The sequence below is a fragment of the Sesamum indicum genome, linkage group LG7 (assembly GCF_000512975.1).
Source record: "Sesamum indicum cultivar Zhongzhi No. 13 linkage group LG7, S_indicum_v1.0, whole genome shotgun sequence".
In the NCBI taxonomy this organism is placed as follows: Eukaryota; Viridiplantae; Streptophyta; class Magnoliopsida; order Lamiales; family Pedaliaceae; genus Sesamum; species Sesamum indicum.
The window spans coordinates 11,080,985-11,100,190 of record NC_026151.1 but is presented as its reverse complement, the minus strand read 5'-3'; the positions used below and the strand labels follow the sequence as shown (position 1 = coordinate 11,100,190).

The following is a 19,206-nucleotide window of genomic DNA, read 5'->3' as shown; positions in this document are numbered from 1 at the left end:
GTGGTGTAAATATCCTCAAATTATGGAAGAAAAACAGAGATCATGTTAGCCAACTTCCTTAAAATCTGCATTTATATGCCAACACCTATTAAAACTTGTGAATCTTTTATATTAATTTTAAAAACTGATAGCATTTGTATATAATACTGACATTTATATTTAACGTAGGAACATCCAATATAGTGTGCACGTCTCGTGGTCTTTTTTACATAGTAGATTTATAAATTTTTTAAAACATTCGAGAAATTATAAAATGGTACAAAGTGTTAAGTAAATTTTTTAGGAAAAAAACTTATAAGCTTGTAAAAAAAATAAAAATTTGCTGAACACTTTTGAAAAGGTGTGTGTTAATTATGATAATTGTATCTATTTGTATTCGAGAAATAAATGAATTAAATTGGCATGTAGACAATTGTCAATATTTTAGTATCAGATGTTCTATTAATGAAGTTCATAAATAAACTTAGTTGTGTTTTGTACAATAATATTTTTCCGACAAATTTTATTATGATACACCTGCAAAAATCGGATGTGAATGGCATGACAAAATATGATGGTCTGTAAAATTCATACAAATTTTAGACATATGACATCGAAAAGTTTTGAAAAGCAATCCTTCGACATTGTAGTATGGGAAAAAAATCTAATACACATCAACCATATTTAATTATTGATTCTATTATTATATATATATATATATACATATATAATCAAAGAGGGAAGGATCATGTTTGGTCAACCTATACTCAATATTTTCTTTAATTGATTATTGATTAATTCTTATTAATTATTATATGATTTTAAAGAAAGCGAATGTCTTAAATTAGCAATTAATATTTTAATATTGTAAATATTCCATAAAAATACGCTAGGTTGTAAAGAACATATAATTAGGGGTTTAGATTTCTATAATTTTGCATCAAAATTGATAACCTTATTTAAATATTTCTTAATTTATCTCCCATTTTTCAAAACCTTAAATAGGGATTTCAAATTTTAGAACCTTATAAATAGGAGTTAAATTGTGTTGAAAGACACCATGATTTTGAACTTCTTTTTATTTCTCTCTTTGTTTTTCTCTCTAAAATCTTGACCTTTTTTTCATTAATATTGATAGGTCGTTCATTGGATCATGTCTTTGTCGTTCATTGGATCATGGGAAAATTATATATAATAAGATATATCAGTTTGTTGATCATATTATGTATAGAGATATAACTTATATTAATTCTTTTTCTAGATTTTATGATATTTTGTTATATGTAATAAAATTTTCTCATTCATTAACTAATTTAATTTTTATTTTTTTTGTGGGGAAAATATTTATATTATTTGGGTGCTTTTATTGATAAGTGACGTTGCTTAATCTTCTTTATTTTTATAATGAATTCTTAAATGAGAGAGATACCAGACTCCACACTCCAGACTCCAGAGTCTCTTCTTCTAGTCGTCTCTATTTCTTCTTTCCTTTACTCTCTACAATGTCCATGGAAGAAGAATTCAAAGATTTTCAAGGAACAGAAGAAAATGAAATCCTGGAGAGTGAGTGGACGGGGTTGGATGGAGTTTCTCAGAAAAGATCCGTTGATTGGATGCCCCACCCGGTTCTTTTTTTTCTTTCTTGTATTGTTCTTTTTCTCATGTTTTCTTATGGAGTTAACCCATTCTTTTTCCCTTTCTTGTCTTCTTTTTGGTTTTTCTAGTCTTGTTTCTTGAAATCTTCGAGATGGTTGGGTCGAGTTTCAAAAGAATGATCCGTTGCATGCGCAACCCTTGCGGTTTTAAGCACTTCTTTTCTTTAAGTTGTGCGTGAAGATTCCACCCTCACTTCTTGGAGCTTAGAGAGGTATTGTATTTTTATCCAATTTCTTGTTTCCAATTTTCTTGAATTTGGTTTGATTCTTGATATAGTATAGGAAATAAGTGAATCTTGGAGCACTACGAATTGATTGCTGAACATGTGAACTCTTATCTTGGTCTGATGAATGTCCCGGTTCTTTTTTTTGTTTTTTGTTCTTTTCTTGTATGAACCGATTCTTTTTCCCTTTCTTGTTCTTTTTTTTTCTGTCTTGTTTCTTGAGGACACGTTGAATCTTGAAAAGTCCACTAATGCAGTTCTTTTGCCTACCAAATTGTTGTAGTGCTCATTTTGGTTGGATCTTCAAGCATTCTGGAGGTTTGTGTTCGTAATTTACCTGTTGTTATTTTTGTTTCAAGTGTGTTGAGTGTTTCTAGATGCAGAGAGAAAAGCGACATGTTTTTGAAAATTTTGGTGTCAGACATCATTTTGGACACGATTTTGTTCATTGTCAAGCTTATTTAACCTCACCGGCTTTTTCCTTTTAAAAAATGTTGATTGTCATTTTCGTGTTGAATTTCTCCATTTCACTTTCCTGTTTGTATGTAGGTGTCTTGCTCTGTTACTTTCATCTTTGGTTGAAAAAATGTGTACAGTGACCAAATTGTTGTGAATTAAATATGACATTGTTAGTGGTTGTGGGTTTTTCAGAAGAAAAGTAGACGTCTCTAAACAAGATCATGTTGATGTTGGTTTATATTTGTTTGTTCCCTTCCTGATATCAAGCTTTTATTTTGTATCTTTCTTGTATCATGACCTGCTGTTGGTTCTTGCAGGGTCATTGGGCCTGAAATGCCGTCTGCTGAGTTACTTGCCGCAGCAGCCAAACTAACAGAAGCAGAAGCTGAATTACGGTATAGTGCACAACTTATCCTTATTAATTCTATAAGAATGCATGTGAATATTTAACTGAAAATAATTCACAGAGAAGCTGAGCTGGACGGAGACACTGAATTATTTATAGGACCCCCTCCTCCTGCTGTGGTCACGGAAGCTGAATCTGCCAATGAAGCAGAACGTTTCGAGGAGGTTCCGCTCCTTTCTCTTTCTTGATAACTCTGTGATATCCCTAAATATGCAATTTTCTTTTTCCAGTCCTTGTCCCAAAATCATGTAGACTTCCCAATTTCTCAAATGCTGCCATTTCAAAAAGAAAGAAGTTATTGTCTTCTTGCATCTGAGTTGCTAGGTTCTATTACTATCAGTTTTATAAATGGTTGTTGCGCATGGCTAACTTCTCTGCTATATCTTCAGAGCTGAGGAAGATAGTCCATATGATATTCTCGGAGTCAACAAAAATATGTCTCCTGAAAACATGAAAAAGAGGTATCCATTTTCAGGTTTTCTCCACTCAAATAATCGGCATTCATCTTTTCCTAGACTGCGTCTTGTATCTGTTCCTGTGTTTTGACACGTGCGCATAAAATTTTCTATATGGAAGGTGTTGGAAGTTGTCGCTGATGGTTCACCCAGACAAATGCTCTCACCCTCAAGCTCACCAAGCATTTGTTAAGTTGAACAAAGCATTTAAGGATTTACAAGATCCTGATAAGGTGAGTGTTAGGACATTTTCTTGCTCTGTTTTGAAGTTTGAAATGTTTCCTGCTTGTTGCCATACTAATAAATGGATTGATTCGTATTCTGGACGATTCAGACTGTGGCGAAGAGATATACTTCACATAATAAATATTCCTCTGTATTACATCTGTGACTTGTCTGAATATCTGGGGAAGAAAATTGTCAGCAGTCATAGAGTTAAAGAATTTATGGTTTTCACTTTACAATTTACAAAGATTTCAGCACGGGAAAATTTCATATGACAGAAGCTAGCTTTTGTCATCTTTGCTAGTCCTAAAATCTTTAATATTAAATGAGGAAATAAAACAGGATTAGTTGGATCAATTATGAGAATGAGAGCTGGTTTGAACTGAAATAAAGGTTCTTGAATAATCCATCAGCATGGTTTAACTTTTGTCCTTAGTGAATATGGTTATGTCAACTTTACATGGAAACGAAATGTGAGAACCTCTCTTGTTTCATTGGAATTGTATATTCACCTCCTTTTGGAGCCATAGTAACCTTTGTTTTCCTACTATTATCTATATTACCAATCAGGTTCGCCTGTCTCCTATCTTAATATATATGGTTTCACCGTAATGTAAGTGCCATTCAACCACTCTCTTTTACTTCTATTTTAGTTTGAGTTTTATAATCTTCTTAAATCATTAGAAGCTTGCAAATTGATCAGCAATATTCTTTTCTTAAGTGCATTTCGGAGAGGCTTCTTGAATTTGAAGTATTTTCGCTGTTTCTTATGTCTGTATAGAAAGTTTCTTGTTTATAATGTATCATTGGTATATTGGTTATGCCCTTCCACTGGAGTATTCTATGAGCTACGGTTTGAGTCACAGGTTTACACTGTGGCACCCAATGATTTTCCCTGTACTTTTCTCATATCCTAGTTTCTTTCACAATTCTGTCCTAATGCATATTACAGGATATGGAGGCAATATCTGATTTTGTTTGCCCATAACACATATAGCATATAATTATAAAATGGTATCAATTTACTTGAGAAATCATTTTTTAGTTCTATGTATAACAAGCATTTTATTTTGATATATTGATAAACGAACATTTATCATATCAAATTATGTGATTAATCGTTATTGGAAGATTGAGGGCCTGGGGCTTGAATTTGGTTTGTCAAAATTTGTGCGAACTAAATTAATCTCATATTCTTATGAATTGTGTGGAATTCAAAAGGGTTAAGTAGAAATTTGAACGCTCGACTAAAACACACACTGGCAGTTACTATGATGCATTTTAACAACATTTAGAGCCTGATGGTAACCATTGTATCTATAGTTTCCTCTCGACTTGTTTTTCTATCAGAAAAGTAATCCATGTTCCTTTCCGTTCTACTCTGTTGATTTTTCTCCCACATTTGAAAATCAAGAGATGTTGAATCCATTGTGTTTTACAATTTGTAAACTTCAAAACCTAAAGCCCTGTTGTGATTTCTATGAACTGCCCTCGTTATCACCATTGTAATTTGAAAGAAACAAGAATATGAATTTTTTAAGCTGCTAAGAATTTGAAGGATGCATGTGTAGTGTTGAATGCCAATATGAAGAACATAACTTCATTCTTTTTGCAGATTTAGTCTTGGTTTATTCATTTTGTTGGATTCTCTTCATGGGCTTGCTTTAGAATTTTTTGGTGCTGTTTATTTATCATTTTGTATGGATGTGCAGAAAATCATGGTGTCATGTTCTTGACATCTTCATGTTTGCAGGTTTATCGTAGAAAAAATTGCTAGAAATTCTTTACTATACAGTCATAAACTATTTATTTGTGAACTTCGCTAATGGAACCCTATGCCAAAATATAGGATTGTCCACATGCCACTTTTATTTTATTTTTTTAATGGGATTTGATAACTTTTTCTTCAATATTATATAATTCTTAAGTTTGAGGAATGATTTTCAAGGAACATACAGTTTTGGCAAATTGATAATCTTAGATATGGGAAGTACTATGATTTTTGTATTTAGAAAATTGTTCACAATTTTTTTTTCTTATTAAATGCTTTCTTTTTATAAAACTTTTACTTACCACAAGTTTTTCAGTTTTTTCTTTCTCTTCTTAATTCAACAAGTTTTTCACTTGCACATGCATTGAGTTGCTTATGAATTAATATTCTTTTGATGAACTTTTTCCTTCTCAAATCAGCTTTTGGTGCACAAATTTTTTTATCCAGATAATTCTTAGTATCTTGTTTTTTGGATAAATAGTTCAGAACTCCTAAAAAAGCCCAATTCATTTTTGTTTTGATGACAAAATGATTTTTATAATTTTCAACGGAATAGTTTTTATAATTTTCAAAAGAGCACTTTAGCGGACCTTTTCCCTATTGAATTGATGAATCTCATACGTTTTGGTGATTGATTCAAATGTTTTTGAAGTTGTCCAAAACATTTTTGAAAAGGTGTGTGTTAAAATTATGATAATTGTATCTATTTGTAATCGAGAAATAAATGAATCTAATTGGCATGTAGACAATCGTCAATATTTTAGTATAAGATGTTCTATTAATGAAGTTCATAAATAAACTTAGTTGTGTTTTGTATAATAATGTTTTTCTGACAAACTTTACTATGATACACCTGCAAAAATCGGATGTGAATGGCATGACAAAATATGGTGGTCTGTAAAATTCATACAAAATTTTAGATATATGACATCGAAAAGTTTTGAAAAGCAATCCTTGAAACGAAACTCACGCAATGAATAAATTGAGAATAAATTTGCCAAAAGGTTGGAGAACTGTTCTCCAATTTAGGCATTCTTAACTATTCTGCATCCGTCGTATTCTTGGAGGCTTAAAAAATTTATGTACTTGTTCTTTTCAAATTAGAGTAGTGAGAACGTGGAGCTTTGATAGAAATTATAACAGACTTTTGGTTTTGAAGTGTACAAAGAGGAATACAATGGCTTTTCAACTTTTTGGATTTTCAAACATGAGAAAAATTGACAGAGAGGAATTGTATAGGAACATAGAATACCTTTTAAGATAGAAGAAGAGGGAGAGAGAGAAATGGATCAATACATAGGTTGCAATTTGGTTCTAAATGATGGTAAGGTGCATTATCTTAGCCCGTGTGTTGAGTACGAGGTTATTTAGGCAAGCACACATGGCAAATCAATGGCAGACTTAGGGTCGCTCAAGCTTTAATAAACGAGTATACATCGATTGCTGCTCATGTTCTGATTCTTTTTCTTTTTGTCGTTTTCAGGCTGCCATTAAATTGAAGTTGAAGATGCCTCAACACAAGAGAAGAATTTTTCATCATGTGAGACATTTGCAGCGATCTAATGTAAAGATACTTGGTTGTAAAGTAGAATACTTTGTGCAAGGGAGCTTTGTATAATTTGTTGTAAATTATCCAAAGAAATGAAAATTTTCTTCCAATATTGTATTTATATATATATATATATATTTGAAGGATGTTTTTTACCAAAACAAAATTGAGTTGACTCAATTCTAATTTCTAGAATTTTGAATTTTTTTGTTAGATTAATAGATCAAATGAATAAGAATTTATCCTACTTTAATCTTCTAAAGAAAAATTTATCGTCCTTTAATTTTATGTATTGTTTTATACATTAATCAAAACAAAAATTATACCTAAACTGCTTATCTACAAATTAGAGACAAACTATACATAACTAATATAAATAATATTGTTCACTTAATTATTTAAATTAAAACAATAAATTAAAATTAGGTGACTCCCTTATTTTTCTTCTATTAAGATGTTTTAGAATTTTGATTTCTTTATTAATTATTAATAAATATATCCATTGTTGCTTTAAATTTGAAAAGTTATACTTTTTACAAATTGAATACAATATGTTAATAAGTGCATTTGTTAATATGCAATTGCAGTTAATTTAGACCATCAATATTAAATATGATACATTACCGTTGGTGCCCTCAAACTTTTCATGGACTAAGCTTAAAACAAAGCATACCAGCCCAGTTAGCCCATCAACAAGGAGGTCAGGCCCACAATTTTTTTTTTTATTTTACTGAACTGGTAGCCTCAAGAAATGAGCCCATTTCAGTCGGACACATATTATTCACCATTATTATCACTTTAGTTCAAGTTTTCCTTTTATTTCGTCCACAAATCATTAACGACTGAAGAATCAGAGTGCTAACCTTTATTTTATAGGGTTAGTTACTGTTGATCTTAAGATTTTTCTTTAAGATTCTTCACCTTGTGGTGTGGCAAAAAGTTTGGTACGGATCATTGACACCGTCTGTGGGAACTTGAGCTTAAGAGGCGAGAAATGGCTAATTCAATAAATAAAGGTGATAATGGATCCTATTAGGGAAACTCTTCCCTACCCGATGCAGCAGGTCCTACTATTCCACCTGCAAATACAACTGCAGGAGACGATAATGCTCCCATTCTAAATCCAACCTTAAGAGCCACCAATGCTCCAGCTGCAGCTCTCGATCGAACAGCTGATCTGCTGCTACGAACCCTTTCTTCTGTGAGCAACTTCGTTAATTCATCTGAAGACCATCAACTCAACCTTCCACAGTTCTCAAGCTAGCGGAGCAAGACCTCCATCCCAGCTGGCAAGAGGTGGAACACCAGGAAGCCAAGGCGTTGACGAGCAGATTCCTATCGAGCTCCCGGCGGGATCAATCAAAACCTCCTGACTTTTGCCAGCAACTAAGCAACCACCTTACATCCCCCTGGAATATGGGAATCATTGAAGAAAGAAATGGTCAAGCTTAATCAGCAAGTGACAAAAGAGACCATGTTTGGCTGAGCGTGGCATTTCTTTCGATGAGCACATCACGGTAGAGGAACTATCGCTCATTTTCTAGCACCTTCGCACTTACATTCTTATTATGGTACCACTGATCTAGTTGCACATATCTGTAAGTTTGAAAAGCATAGGTATACTGAAGGCATTCAATGTCGTGCTTTACTTACTATGCTATTGAATTTTTCCCAAAAATGATTCGACCAACTTCCAACTGGATGAGTTAGATCTTTTGAAAAAATTAGCTACCTTTTCCAGCACCAATTCCCTAGCAGCAAGAAGTATAAAAAATCCACTATCAGTCTTTTCGAGGTGAAGCAAAAAGATAACGAGATTCTAAGGGCCTATGTTCAGCAGTTCAACACAACCATCTTTGAGGTCCCAACAACTTACCAAGAAGTACTGGTCAGTGCATTCACCCAAAGGCTCCATAGAAGCCCTCTTTCTGAGTATCTAGTCAAAGAACCAGTAACCGACTTCCTAGCCATGTTGTCTCGGGCTAGGAAATACATGAATATAGAGGGTGTCTGGCTAGTGAAGAAGAGCAATCGTGATAAGCAAGGGAGAACGAGTTGTTTTCCTCCAGTAGGAGCAGGGAGAGCCAGAGGATGCTTCAATTCCCTTGTTCCAAAGACAACGCTACGCCTCGCTCATTACCAGCCCGACTAGAATGCCCTTGACAATTGACCAGCACTGCCTTACAATGGCCTAAAAGCTCAAAAGAAGGGCCCTAGCTCGTGAAATCTAAATATTTTTGCAGATATCACAGAGTGTAAAGACACGAGAGCAACTGGTGCCGCCAGCTGAGGCAAGAGATAAGAAGACTTATACAGGCCAGCTACCTGAAAAACTATATAAACAAAGAATAAAGGTCCAAGTAAAAGGAAGAACGCTCCCGCCACCACAACTCTTGCAAGAGTAAAGAAATTCCTTCAAATTAATTATCAAATTTGATATTTCTAACATCTTATACATTTCATAATTTTGTTTTATCCAAACACTTTATGAACTTTTTTAAAAATAAAATCTAGCATCTTATAAGCTCCAAATTACCCTAAGTTAAGAAATTTTTCCATCAGAATAGAGCAACTTACAATGCATACAATTTTTAACTGAAGCATGGTAATGAAATTTGTTTCAGAAATGTTCTAAAATTGTATACACTTCAAATTAAAACTCAATAATGTTCAGTGAGAACAAAAATCTACAACAGTGCTGTGAGTGAATGATTCTCCTGCTCAAATTGAGATTACTTCCGGACAATCTAAAGCTATCTTCTGCGCATTTTCTTCACAGAACCTCCTCACGAAGAGCCCAACCTCGAGAGATATCTAAACTCAGATTCATCGACTGATCCAAAATTATTTGACAAGTGCTGCAACCATACCTAAACAAACCAGGAGAAAGATGACGTTATGCAACTAAAGCACATTCTAAGACAATGCTAATTCTTGAAAATTAACTCAATCGTCAAGGCACATGAATGCTGAAATAAAAACTTACCAAGGAAACCCCTCCAATGAAGAGTCACCAAAGGAACATCACCCAGATACCAACTTCACAACAATGCAGAGCAAATTGAGAAGTATAAGAGGAACTCTTAAGTACTGAGTTGCATATATAAGACCAAGAATCTGTCCCTTGAATGAGTTTCTTTTAACCCCAGAAAACTCTTGGAAGCTCCACCCTCTGGGTGCGAGGAATCGTTCTTCGTTCAGTATGGCCAGTGCATTTGCAAGAAGCAGGCAGCCCTCTAGCAGTGTCCACAACCCCATTTCCTGCATTATACACCAATCATATATCTCTTTCTTTTCACATTCTTTTCTAACATCATTATACTTCCTTTTACCTTCGATAAAGATAAAAATGTAGTAAAGTAACATCCAGAAGAATGGTCTCAACTATCTACCAAGGTACTACCTGGTTAAAACCGTGCTACATATAATACTTTGTGCACTACAAAAGTGCATGAACAATCACCACGTACTACTAACTTTTTTAAAATGAGTATTTATCAGTCATCTAAGTACTCGGCATATTAAACACTGCATCTAGCATCTATAAAACTGGTACTGCCCTGATTACAACCACAAGTACGATAACTCATGCATTTCCCTTTTAACACTCGATTTGGATCCAACACTCTTCACTGTTCATGTAGAAAGGCAATTCGATGGGAAAGAAGCAAATCTGATTCAATGAAAATTCATTCTTTTATTCTCCGATTTCTTGATAGAAGTAATAAAAATGCATCATATATCAACTGGCAATAGATCAGCATTCAGATTTTACCCCAAATTCCACGTATTAAGCTGAAGGCCACGGCATGAAGAGCAACAAAAACAAACACTTGGGATTATTACATTTAGATTCAGTTTGGTTTTTGGTAATTTCTTCTGTTCATCGATTTCTACACAAGCGAATATCAAACCCCAGCAAATAAAAGAGATCAAAATTGTCGAAAATAAATAAATTAAACCAATCTACGCTAAAATCAGAACACTAAACTCCAGCCAAAAGATATCCAAAGGCAAATTAAAAGAAACCCAAAAACAAAAAAAGAACACCAAATCAGTTACAAATTAAAACCAACCCGCGAAGAATTCCATAATACAGAATCAGAATATTTTCCTGTAATTTCAATTAGGTATTTGTGAAGTAACCTGCCTACGGTAGTGGAAAAGAAAGCATCTTACTGAGAATTAACAGAAGAAAATTGAGTTTGCAGAAGAAGGATCTGAGGCTGAGAAATATCGGAGAAAATCTTCGATGGATTGGACGGTGATGCGTAGAAGAACCTGCTTTCCGCTCTCTTCTTTTTCCTCTGTAAATCGGCTGATGGGCTCTTTGCTGTAAAAATCCATAACATGACGAGACAGATTCCCAAAAAACCCTGGAACTCGAAATAAAATTAAAATAATAATTAATCAGAATTAATAAAATAAAATATTTTTATATACATATGAAAACAAATTGATAAAATGAAATAGTTAAAGAGACAGTTACTATTAATTTCTTTTTTAATAATTATTATTGAAATTGTAAAAAGTCGCAGAAACTTATAAGACTAATCATTTTTCAAAATTTTTAAAATTAATTGTTCTTCTTGGAGATCAATTTTGACATCGTAATCATATCCAACCTAACTCCATCGAACTCAATTCCAAAGACTAAATCCAACCTAACTAATAGTAGTTTATTTGAGTTCGTGTTCATTTTTGTTTTCAAATTCGTTAATTAACCTAAACTTCATCGAATTTTGAGCAGATAATATGTGTAATTTGAAACTAAACTAATGATGCTTTGACTATTTTTAATAGGAAATATATTTAGTTATTTTGTACAAGCCCAAGCAAGTGTTTATTAATTTAGGAAAATAACAAGTTTTTATAAAATTTGACATAATTGTTAATATTCTTATTGTTTAAAAAATTACAAACACTTCTTAGTATTTAAAAAAAATTATGTAATCGTTGGATGGATGTATGAAATTATGGATTTTGCTCTTACTGCATTTTTTTTTAAATATTATTCACTTAGTCAAAAAATTAAAAAATATAATTTATAGTCCACAAGAGCATTTTGATTAATTCTCCACAAAAATGGGTAGAAACCTAACAGAAACTAACGAATTGAGTTAGTTGTTAAACTTTTTTTAAAAATATAGAACGTTGATAATTTTTTAAATAATAAAAAAATATTTATAATTATATCAAATTTCAAAAGAATCGATTGTAATTTACCCAATTAATTTTTTAGGGTGGAAAAATACATGTATATTTACCTTGGAATAGGTTTGTACTTGAATCAGATATTAAAGTGCATGTGTTTTTCTAACCTAGCTTTTAGCTTTTCCCAATCCTATGTTTTAATAAATGTTATTCTTTCTGTTATTTCTAATTCCATCCCTTTCACAATCAATATTTCTTGTTTATGGATGCATGCAAAATCCCAACATTAATTAATATTCATTACTCAACAATTCAATTCAAAGACGAGATTACAGATTTTTCGAAATATCTTTTAAAAATTTTGGATAATTAATTACTAGCACTTGAAATACATTCAATATATATATATATATATTTAAATTTTTATTATGTTTATTTAATGAAATAAAAAAGTAAAATAGTTAACTAATTAGAACTAATAAAATAAAATACTTATACATATATATAAAAATAATTCTTAATAATAAAAAATAATTAATCAAAAATTCAGTTTTTTTTTTACAAGTTAAAGCAACCACTAACCCTTATTTTAGGGACCTCCCCTCATTAAATACTATATAAATTAATTAATTAGTTACCCCAATAATAATTATAATAATCTATTATTTATTTGTAAAGAAAAAGTCAAAGTTGGCACTTTGCTTGGAGTGGTACGTTCTTACAACTTTACGCGCTTCCAATTTCATTGAATCTTTCTTATAGAGCTAATAAATGTCTAATACTATTATACAATTTTACTAAATATAATTATTACTAACTATTAATTATGAATTAAGTTAATTAATTCCGTCTTGTTGTATTAAACACATTCGGATCCTCTCTGCGAAAATATTCTTCTTCGTCGGTCCTCCTCAAAACCTTAACTCCCCTACCCCACCCCACCCCACCATTTCCCGTCATCTCTCCTTCTTACAGTGCATATCAACAACCCCACATTCTTTGGAGGTTTTACGCTTCAGGAATATCTGAAATCTTGTTCGGGTTTTTGATGTTCTTGATTGATTGATGGCTTTGCGCTGTATCTGAACCGTTGAATTTCACAATACCAAGAGGAATGCTAGTCGGATCCCTCTCCTTTCTTCCATCTCTCCACGCCATCTCCAACCCTACCAGATCCGATAGGAATTTTTGATAACCCACTGATTAAGAATTCATTTAAAATTATTATAGAGTTTATATACAGCTCAGGATCCTCAAATTTCTTTCGTTTATTTTGGGTTTTTTTTTTTAGTTTTTTTTGTAATTCATTTGGTTTGAAGATGTCGGTGATGAAATCCTCTGGCCGATTTTTCACGATCGCGTTGGTAGCATCGTGGTATTCATCCAACATTGGGGTTTTGCTATTGAACAAGTATTTGCTGAGCAATTATGGGTTCAAGTACCCGATTTTCTTGACGATGTGCCACATGACGGCGTGCTCGTTGCTAAGCTACATCGCGATCGCGTGGATGAAGATGGTTCCGATGCAGACAATAAGATCTAGGGTTCAGTTCATGAAGATTTCGGCACTCAGCTTTATCTTCTGTGCTTCGGTTGTCAGCGGCAATATTTCGCTTAAGTACTTGCCCGTGAGCTTTAATCAGGCGATTGGCGCCACCACGCCTTTCTTTACTGCGGTATTTGCGTATTTGATGACCCTGAAAAGGGAGGCATGGTTGACTTACGTGACTTTGATACCTGTCGTCACTGGAGTCATCATTGCTAGTGGGGTATGTTCTCTTTGGAGTGTGTGGGTTTGAATCGATGGCTTGATTCATCTGCTGCTTGATTAGTATATTATGGTCTTGCTGTTTGAGTTTGTTAATCAAGTATTATGATTCCCTGTTGATCTGTGTTAAAAATGTGTTGCTTTTGCTTGCTGTCAACTGCGCGGATTAATTGGACGATGCAATTCCGGTTATTGGTTGGCTAATGGATTTTCACAAATTATGATCAAAAGAATATCTATTGTTCAGAGATACCAGTATCATGTTTAGCAACTGATCAGGACTTAATCTGCTAATTTAACATCTGTTTTGACTAGGATTGATTGAATGAATTTATGCTTCAAACAAGACTCTCCTGGGTCTCCATGTATGATATAGTGCATGCTCTAGCTAGCGGAAGCCGCCTTAGTTTGTAGGTCAATGGAGATCAGCCCTTTCTGTGAATATGCGTAGCATGCACATCTGACTTCAATGTTTTTATGATGTTCCCCGTGGAATTGAATGTTATTCTGATTTTCTCCCTTCTCAATGTTGTTAGGGTGAGCCTAGCTTCCACTTGTTTGGATTTATCATGTGTATTGGTGCAACAGCCGCAAGGGCTCTCAAATCAGTGCTTCAGGGTATTCTGCTTTCTTCTGAAGGGTAATAAACTCTGTACTCTGGCAATACCTTTAATATGGCAAATATATTGCAGGAGTTCCGGTCCTGTTTATGTAAAATAATCAGAGTAGGATTCTGAAACTTTTGTTTTGTCTTGAAGGGAAAAACTGAACTCTATGAATCTGCTTCTGTACATGGCTCCTATAGCTGTAGTACTTCTACTTCCTGCAACGCTATTTATGGAAGAAAATGTTGTTGGTATCACGTTGGCCCTTGCAAGAGAGGATAACAGAATTATTTGGTTATTGCTGTTCAATTCTGCGCTTGCATATTTTGTAAATTTGACCAATTTTTTGGTCACAAAGCACACCAGTGCTCTGACTCTTCAGGTATTCTTGCCCCAAAAAAGTACTCTTCAGTTTATAATTAGTTATATCCAAAAGATGCTTTTGACCGTCTGCCCTGAAGTAGATGTTGTCTTAATAATATTGCACATGCATACCTTCTAGAAGATGAGTAGTTATGCCCAGAAATTTTTCTCGTGTAGCTGGGTGGTACTACTTGGTTAAAAGATATTGTTTTTAGCTATTGAAACAATTTGCAAGCTTATGCAGAAAACTGCTGCCCTTTCTTCTCCTCTTTCTACAACAAATAAGAGCGAGCATGATGTTTGATGGAATGGGAAGCAAATGAAACGAAAAGAAAGATTATCTCTCTTAATGTTTTCTGTATTTTGTTTGGAAATTGTGCATCTCATCCACAAAAACGGCCCTGCTAACAGCTTGCTTAATGCACACTTAAAGATTTAAAATTTGAGAATGCATGTTTTACCAGTTTTTGTTTCTTATTAACCTCTCTTTCTTGAATGAACTTTTTATGCATTGTTCTTCTATAAAAGAAGTTCAAAAGGTATTTATAAAGCTCGTGATTTTTTATGCTAGTATATTATAGATGAAGTGCATTAAAACTAACAAGTCTACCGCAGTTTTAGCAGGCAGTTGATGCTTCATATTGATAGGAAGAGATGGATCATCTGTGTTTTCAAATTTCATAGTTGGTTTTCGAAACACGTGCTGCTAGCATATAGCTGAGGAGCATGGTTGTGTGCATTTGAAAGTTATCAGAAACTTGCTCATTCATATGTTTCTCTGGAATGCATCGGAAAACTCTCTCGAGTCTAATTGAACAAATTATACTGGATTCTAGCCTCTTTTCACTCTCTGAATCACCTGGAATCCTCATACAAATTAGTGAAGGAATCACATTCTGATCAATTTGACAGGGTGTGACAGGCTGAAATCATACAGTATATCTGGAATTTGAAAACTTCTTTTCTTACTAGTTTCCTTGCTGAGCTTCTTGTGTGTCTCTATCTCGGTTGCTAATACCGTTCTTGGTTCCTTCAGGTTCTTGGAAATGCAAAAGGTGCGGTTGCAGTTGTTGTTTCCATATTGATTTTCAGGAATCCTGTCTCAGTCACGGGAATGCTCGGATATAGTCTCACGGTCTTTGGTGTCATCCTCTATAGTGAAGCCAAGAAGCGGACTAAATGAAAGTGTAACCTTAGGAAAGCTTCAAGCATAATACCTGTCTAATTTGTAATATGAGGAGCTGCAACTATCCACTGGTGGCAAATTTGGTGAATCTTTGATAGTCGTGTATGGATTTTTCCATCAGACCTGTTTTTGGCCAGGAAGGTGTGGACTGCGGTGTATACCTGTACGAGCAAACGAACACGCTGAGTAGAAGTTTAAATAACTTTGTAGCCTTGGATTACCAAAGAAATTCATTTTTACCATTTTATTCTTTCTTCAAGAACAGAATCACATCTGTAGTTCATGTTATTGTATTTTTGTTACATTATTCTTACATCAATTAATTAGTGAAAAATGATCAGAGTTCTACCATTGTGTTGCCATCCCCAATAATTGGTTCGGGGGTATATTCTTCTCTTTTAAACCACATCATGAGTTAAAGTTGTACTTTCTTCCCAACCCATGTATTGGGGAAATAATATATTTCGTTCTATAATTTAGAAAATTTGAGAAAATAATATTTTTCGGCCCATAATATTTTTACACTCCAAGGTTTGATGAAATTTTACGTAATGTTTTGTGATTTGAAAAGTTATATTTAGTACCCTTAATATTTATCTGTGTCTAACAAAAGATCTTTCCGTAGTCAAAATTACTTGAATAAGTTAATATTAGCAAAAAAGATTGAATGAAAATCTATAGTTACTACTGACCTATTTGTTAATCAAATAAATCTATTCTGATTAAATTACCCTTATACATCTTCATACATATTAATGCATGTGAAGAGGTGTACAACTTTGCTTTTATATGGTAGTTTGGTCAAAAAAATTATTTGACGTGTAATGAATTAGTAGTAAATCCATTGTGAATTTTTACTAACGTATGGATGTAATTGTTGGACAACAACAAATATAATGAATACTAGATGTAATTTTTCAAATTATAAAAAATTTAGGGATAATTACATTTACACCTCCTCACCAATTGTCTTTTACACAAACCACTCATGCCTTTTGAAAAATTACAGAAACTATCCCTAACAGCCTTTAAAATCCATAAATGCCCCTGTTAACTATGTCAACCTTTAAAATAATTTTTTAAGGATAAAATTTTAATTTAATAAAATAATTTAATTTAAATTAAAAATTGATAATAATTATTAAAAAAATATATAAGAACATATTACTCATCTTCATAAATATTAATTTGACACTCCTTCTACCTTTTGATAATTATAGAAACATTCTAAGGGCATTTCTATTCTTGAAAATTTATTTAAAGGTTGACCTAATCAAGGCATTTTTGAGTTTTAAAGGCGATCAGGGATGATTTTTTTAATTTATTAAAAGATAAGGGTGGTTTGAATAAAACGACAATAAATGAGGGGGTAAATATAATTATCCCAAAAATGTATGTGTGATTATATTAAACATTAGGGGAGTGGGGTGTAATTATACCTGACTAATATTTACAACTTAAAAGGAAATTAAGCTTGGTAAAGGTTAGACAACAATCCTCAACATAATTCCTCGTTATTTATTTTGTGTAAATTTAATCATGAGAGATTTTCATAAATTATAATATAGTTGGGATTAAAGAAATGGAAGAGAATTCTAATTTATTGATTTTAGTTTCATTTACCAACTTACTAAATTATAGATCCAATTAGTTATTACTTACTAAATACAATAACTTATTACCATAAAATTAAAAAATTGAAAAGACAACCTTAGTTGGCACGTCAAATCTTTTCTTCCATTGTTGGTAGAGTTATCAACAAATCCCTTTGTTTTTTTTTTTCAATTTTCTGCACAAAATATAGACAAATATTATTCAATCCTCATTCCCCAAAATTATGCTCAAATTGCAGTTGCAGCAAAGTTCTCACCACAATCTAAAAAAAACCCCTCAAAAAGTAAAAACCCTAAATTAATAATTATTGATTATTTAATCACTTCAATAATAATAATAATATTATATACTATAGATGATGATTTTTCTTTTTTGTATTAAATAATAAAAACGACACAAATTACCAGTGTGTGAGTGTGTGAGAGAGAGAGAGAGGAAGTCAAAGGTAGCGCTTTACTTCCACTGTACCTTCTTACAACTTTACGTGCATCCGATTTCACTGAATCTTCCATTTATTTATGTGTATTCATTTTTCCTTAATTATTTTCAATTAAGTTAATTAATTCTCTCTTGTTATATTAAACACATTCAGATCCTTTCTCTCTCTGCAAAAATATTCTTCCTCGTCGTCGGTCGTCCTCAAAACTCCAATCCACCCACTCCCAACCCCACCCTAACCCCCCCTCCATTTCCCCTCATCCTTCATTCTTACACTGCATATTCAGCAAAACCACATTCTTCTTGGAGGTTTACGCTTCATGTAATATCTGAAATCTTGCTTCGAGTTTGTTGGTGTTTTCATGAGTTTGTGCTGAATCTGAACCGTTGAATTTGGCAATTCCACCACGAATGCTGCTCAGATCCCTCTTTTTCCTTCCATCTCTTTACCCCTTTTTGAACCCTTCTAGATCCGTTGAGAATTCTTGATGACCTCAATTCATTTCAAAGTATTGTAGAGTTTGTATACAGTTCAGAATTCTCCCCTGTATATTTTATTTTTTTCGTTTATCTTGGGCTTTTGGATTTATTTTATAATTCATTTGGTTTGAAGATGTCGGTGATGAAATCCTCTGGCCGATTTTTCACGATCGCGTTGGTGGCATCGTGGTACTCATCCAACATTGGGGTTTTGCTACTGAATAAGTATTTGTTAAGCAACTATGGATTCAAATACCCGATTTTCTTGACGATGTGCCACATGACGGCCTGCTCGTTGCTGAGCTACATCGCGATCGCGTGGATGAAGATGGTTCCGATGCAGACGATAAGATCTAGGGTTCAGTTCATGAAGATTTCGGCACTCAGCTTTATTTTCTGTGCCTCGGTTGTCAGTGGTAATGTTTCGCTTAAGTACTTGCCCGTGAGCTTTAATCAGGCGATTGGCGCCACCACGCCTTTCTTTACTGCGGTATTTGCGTATTTGATGACCCTGAAGAGGGAGGCATGGCTGACTTACGTGACTTTGATACCTGTCGTTACTGGAGTTGTCATTGCTAGTGGGGTATGTGTTTGTTTATTTTGGTGTGTGCGTGTGTGTGTGTTTTGAATTGGTGGCTTGACTGGTCTGCTGCTTGATTTGTGTATTTTGGTGTTGCTACTTGAATTTTCTTAATCAAGTGCTATGTCTTTCTGTTGATCTGGGGTTTTTGATTGGTAGAAATGCATTGATTTTGCTTGGTGGTAACGGCTTGGTTTAATTGGAATTGGATGAATTAATTGTGGTGTTATTTATTGGCTAATGGGTTTGATGTGTGAATGGAAAAGTTATGACCAAAAGATTATCTTTTGTTCCG

At 33.4% G+C, this 19,206-nt stretch overlaps 4 protein-coding genes across 8 annotated transcripts in view; 3 read left to right on the top strand and 1 right to left on the bottom strand.

Annotated features, from left to right (window-relative positions):
• LOC105167210 (protein HLJ1-like) lies at positions 1,385 to 6,833 on the top strand. Of its 4 annotated transcripts, none has more exons than XR_002287400.1 (8): positions 1,385 to 1,604; positions 1,704 to 1,846; positions 2,142 to 2,176; positions 2,635 to 2,712; positions 2,785 to 2,887; positions 3,113 to 3,184; positions 3,300 to 3,411; positions 6,658 to 6,833. XR_002287400.1 is itself a non-coding variant. In XM_011086833.2 (7 exons), exons 4-7 carry the CDS (start codon positions 2,865 to 2,867, stop codon positions 6,790 to 6,792), a joined length of 342 nt encoding a protein of 113 aa, XP_011085135.1. In that variant the 5' UTR covers positions 1,387 to 1,846; positions 2,142 to 2,176; positions 2,635 to 2,712; positions 2,785 to 2,864; the 3' UTR covers positions 6,793 to 6,833. The 4 variants fall into 4 exon arrangements, 2 of the variants coding, with proteins under 2 accessions (XP_011085135.1, XP_020550958.1); XR_002287401.1 differs by having other exon boundaries at positions 1,387 to 1,542; XM_011086833.2 differs by having other exon boundaries at positions 1,387 to 1,846.
• On the bottom strand, positions 9,256 to 11,080 carry LOC105167092 (immediate early response 3-interacting protein 1). The gene is made up of 3 exons (XM_011086666.2): positions 10,903 to 11,080; positions 9,710 to 9,984; positions 9,256 to 9,593 (listed from the first exon to the last, which is right to left on the bottom strand). The coding sequence occupies exon 2, from the start codon at positions 9,979 to 9,981 to the stop codon at positions 9,748 to 9,750; it is 234 nt and encodes a 77-aa protein (XP_011084968.1). The 5' UTR covers positions 9,982 to 9,984; positions 10,903 to 11,080; the 3' UTR covers positions 9,256 to 9,593; positions 9,710 to 9,747.
• On the top strand, positions 12,763 to 16,147 carry LOC105167091 (probable sugar phosphate/phosphate translocator At3g11320). The gene is made up of 4 exons (XM_011086665.2): positions 12,763 to 13,646; positions 14,182 to 14,285; positions 14,404 to 14,632; positions 15,650 to 16,147. Exons 1-4 carry the CDS (start codon positions 13,197 to 13,199, stop codon positions 15,794 to 15,796), a joined length of 930 nt encoding a protein of 309 aa, XP_011084967.1. The 5' UTR covers positions 12,763 to 13,196; the 3' UTR covers positions 15,797 to 16,147.
• The window catches only part of LOC105167090 (probable sugar phosphate/phosphate translocator At3g11320), a 3,397-nt gene continuing 2,199 nt past the window's right edge, over positions 18,009 to 19,206 (top strand). The window contains exons 1-2 of one of the 2 annotated variants that reach the window (XM_011086664.2): positions 18,009 to 18,381; positions 18,465 to 18,914. In XM_011086664.2, the coding sequence (XP_011084966.1) occupies positions 18,465 to 18,914 (450 nt within the window). In that variant the 5' untranslated portion in view covers positions 18,009 to 18,381. The remainder of the gene's footprint in view (positions 18,382 to 18,464; positions 18,915 to 19,206) is intronic. The other variant, XM_011086663.2, reaches the window with a different exon arrangement.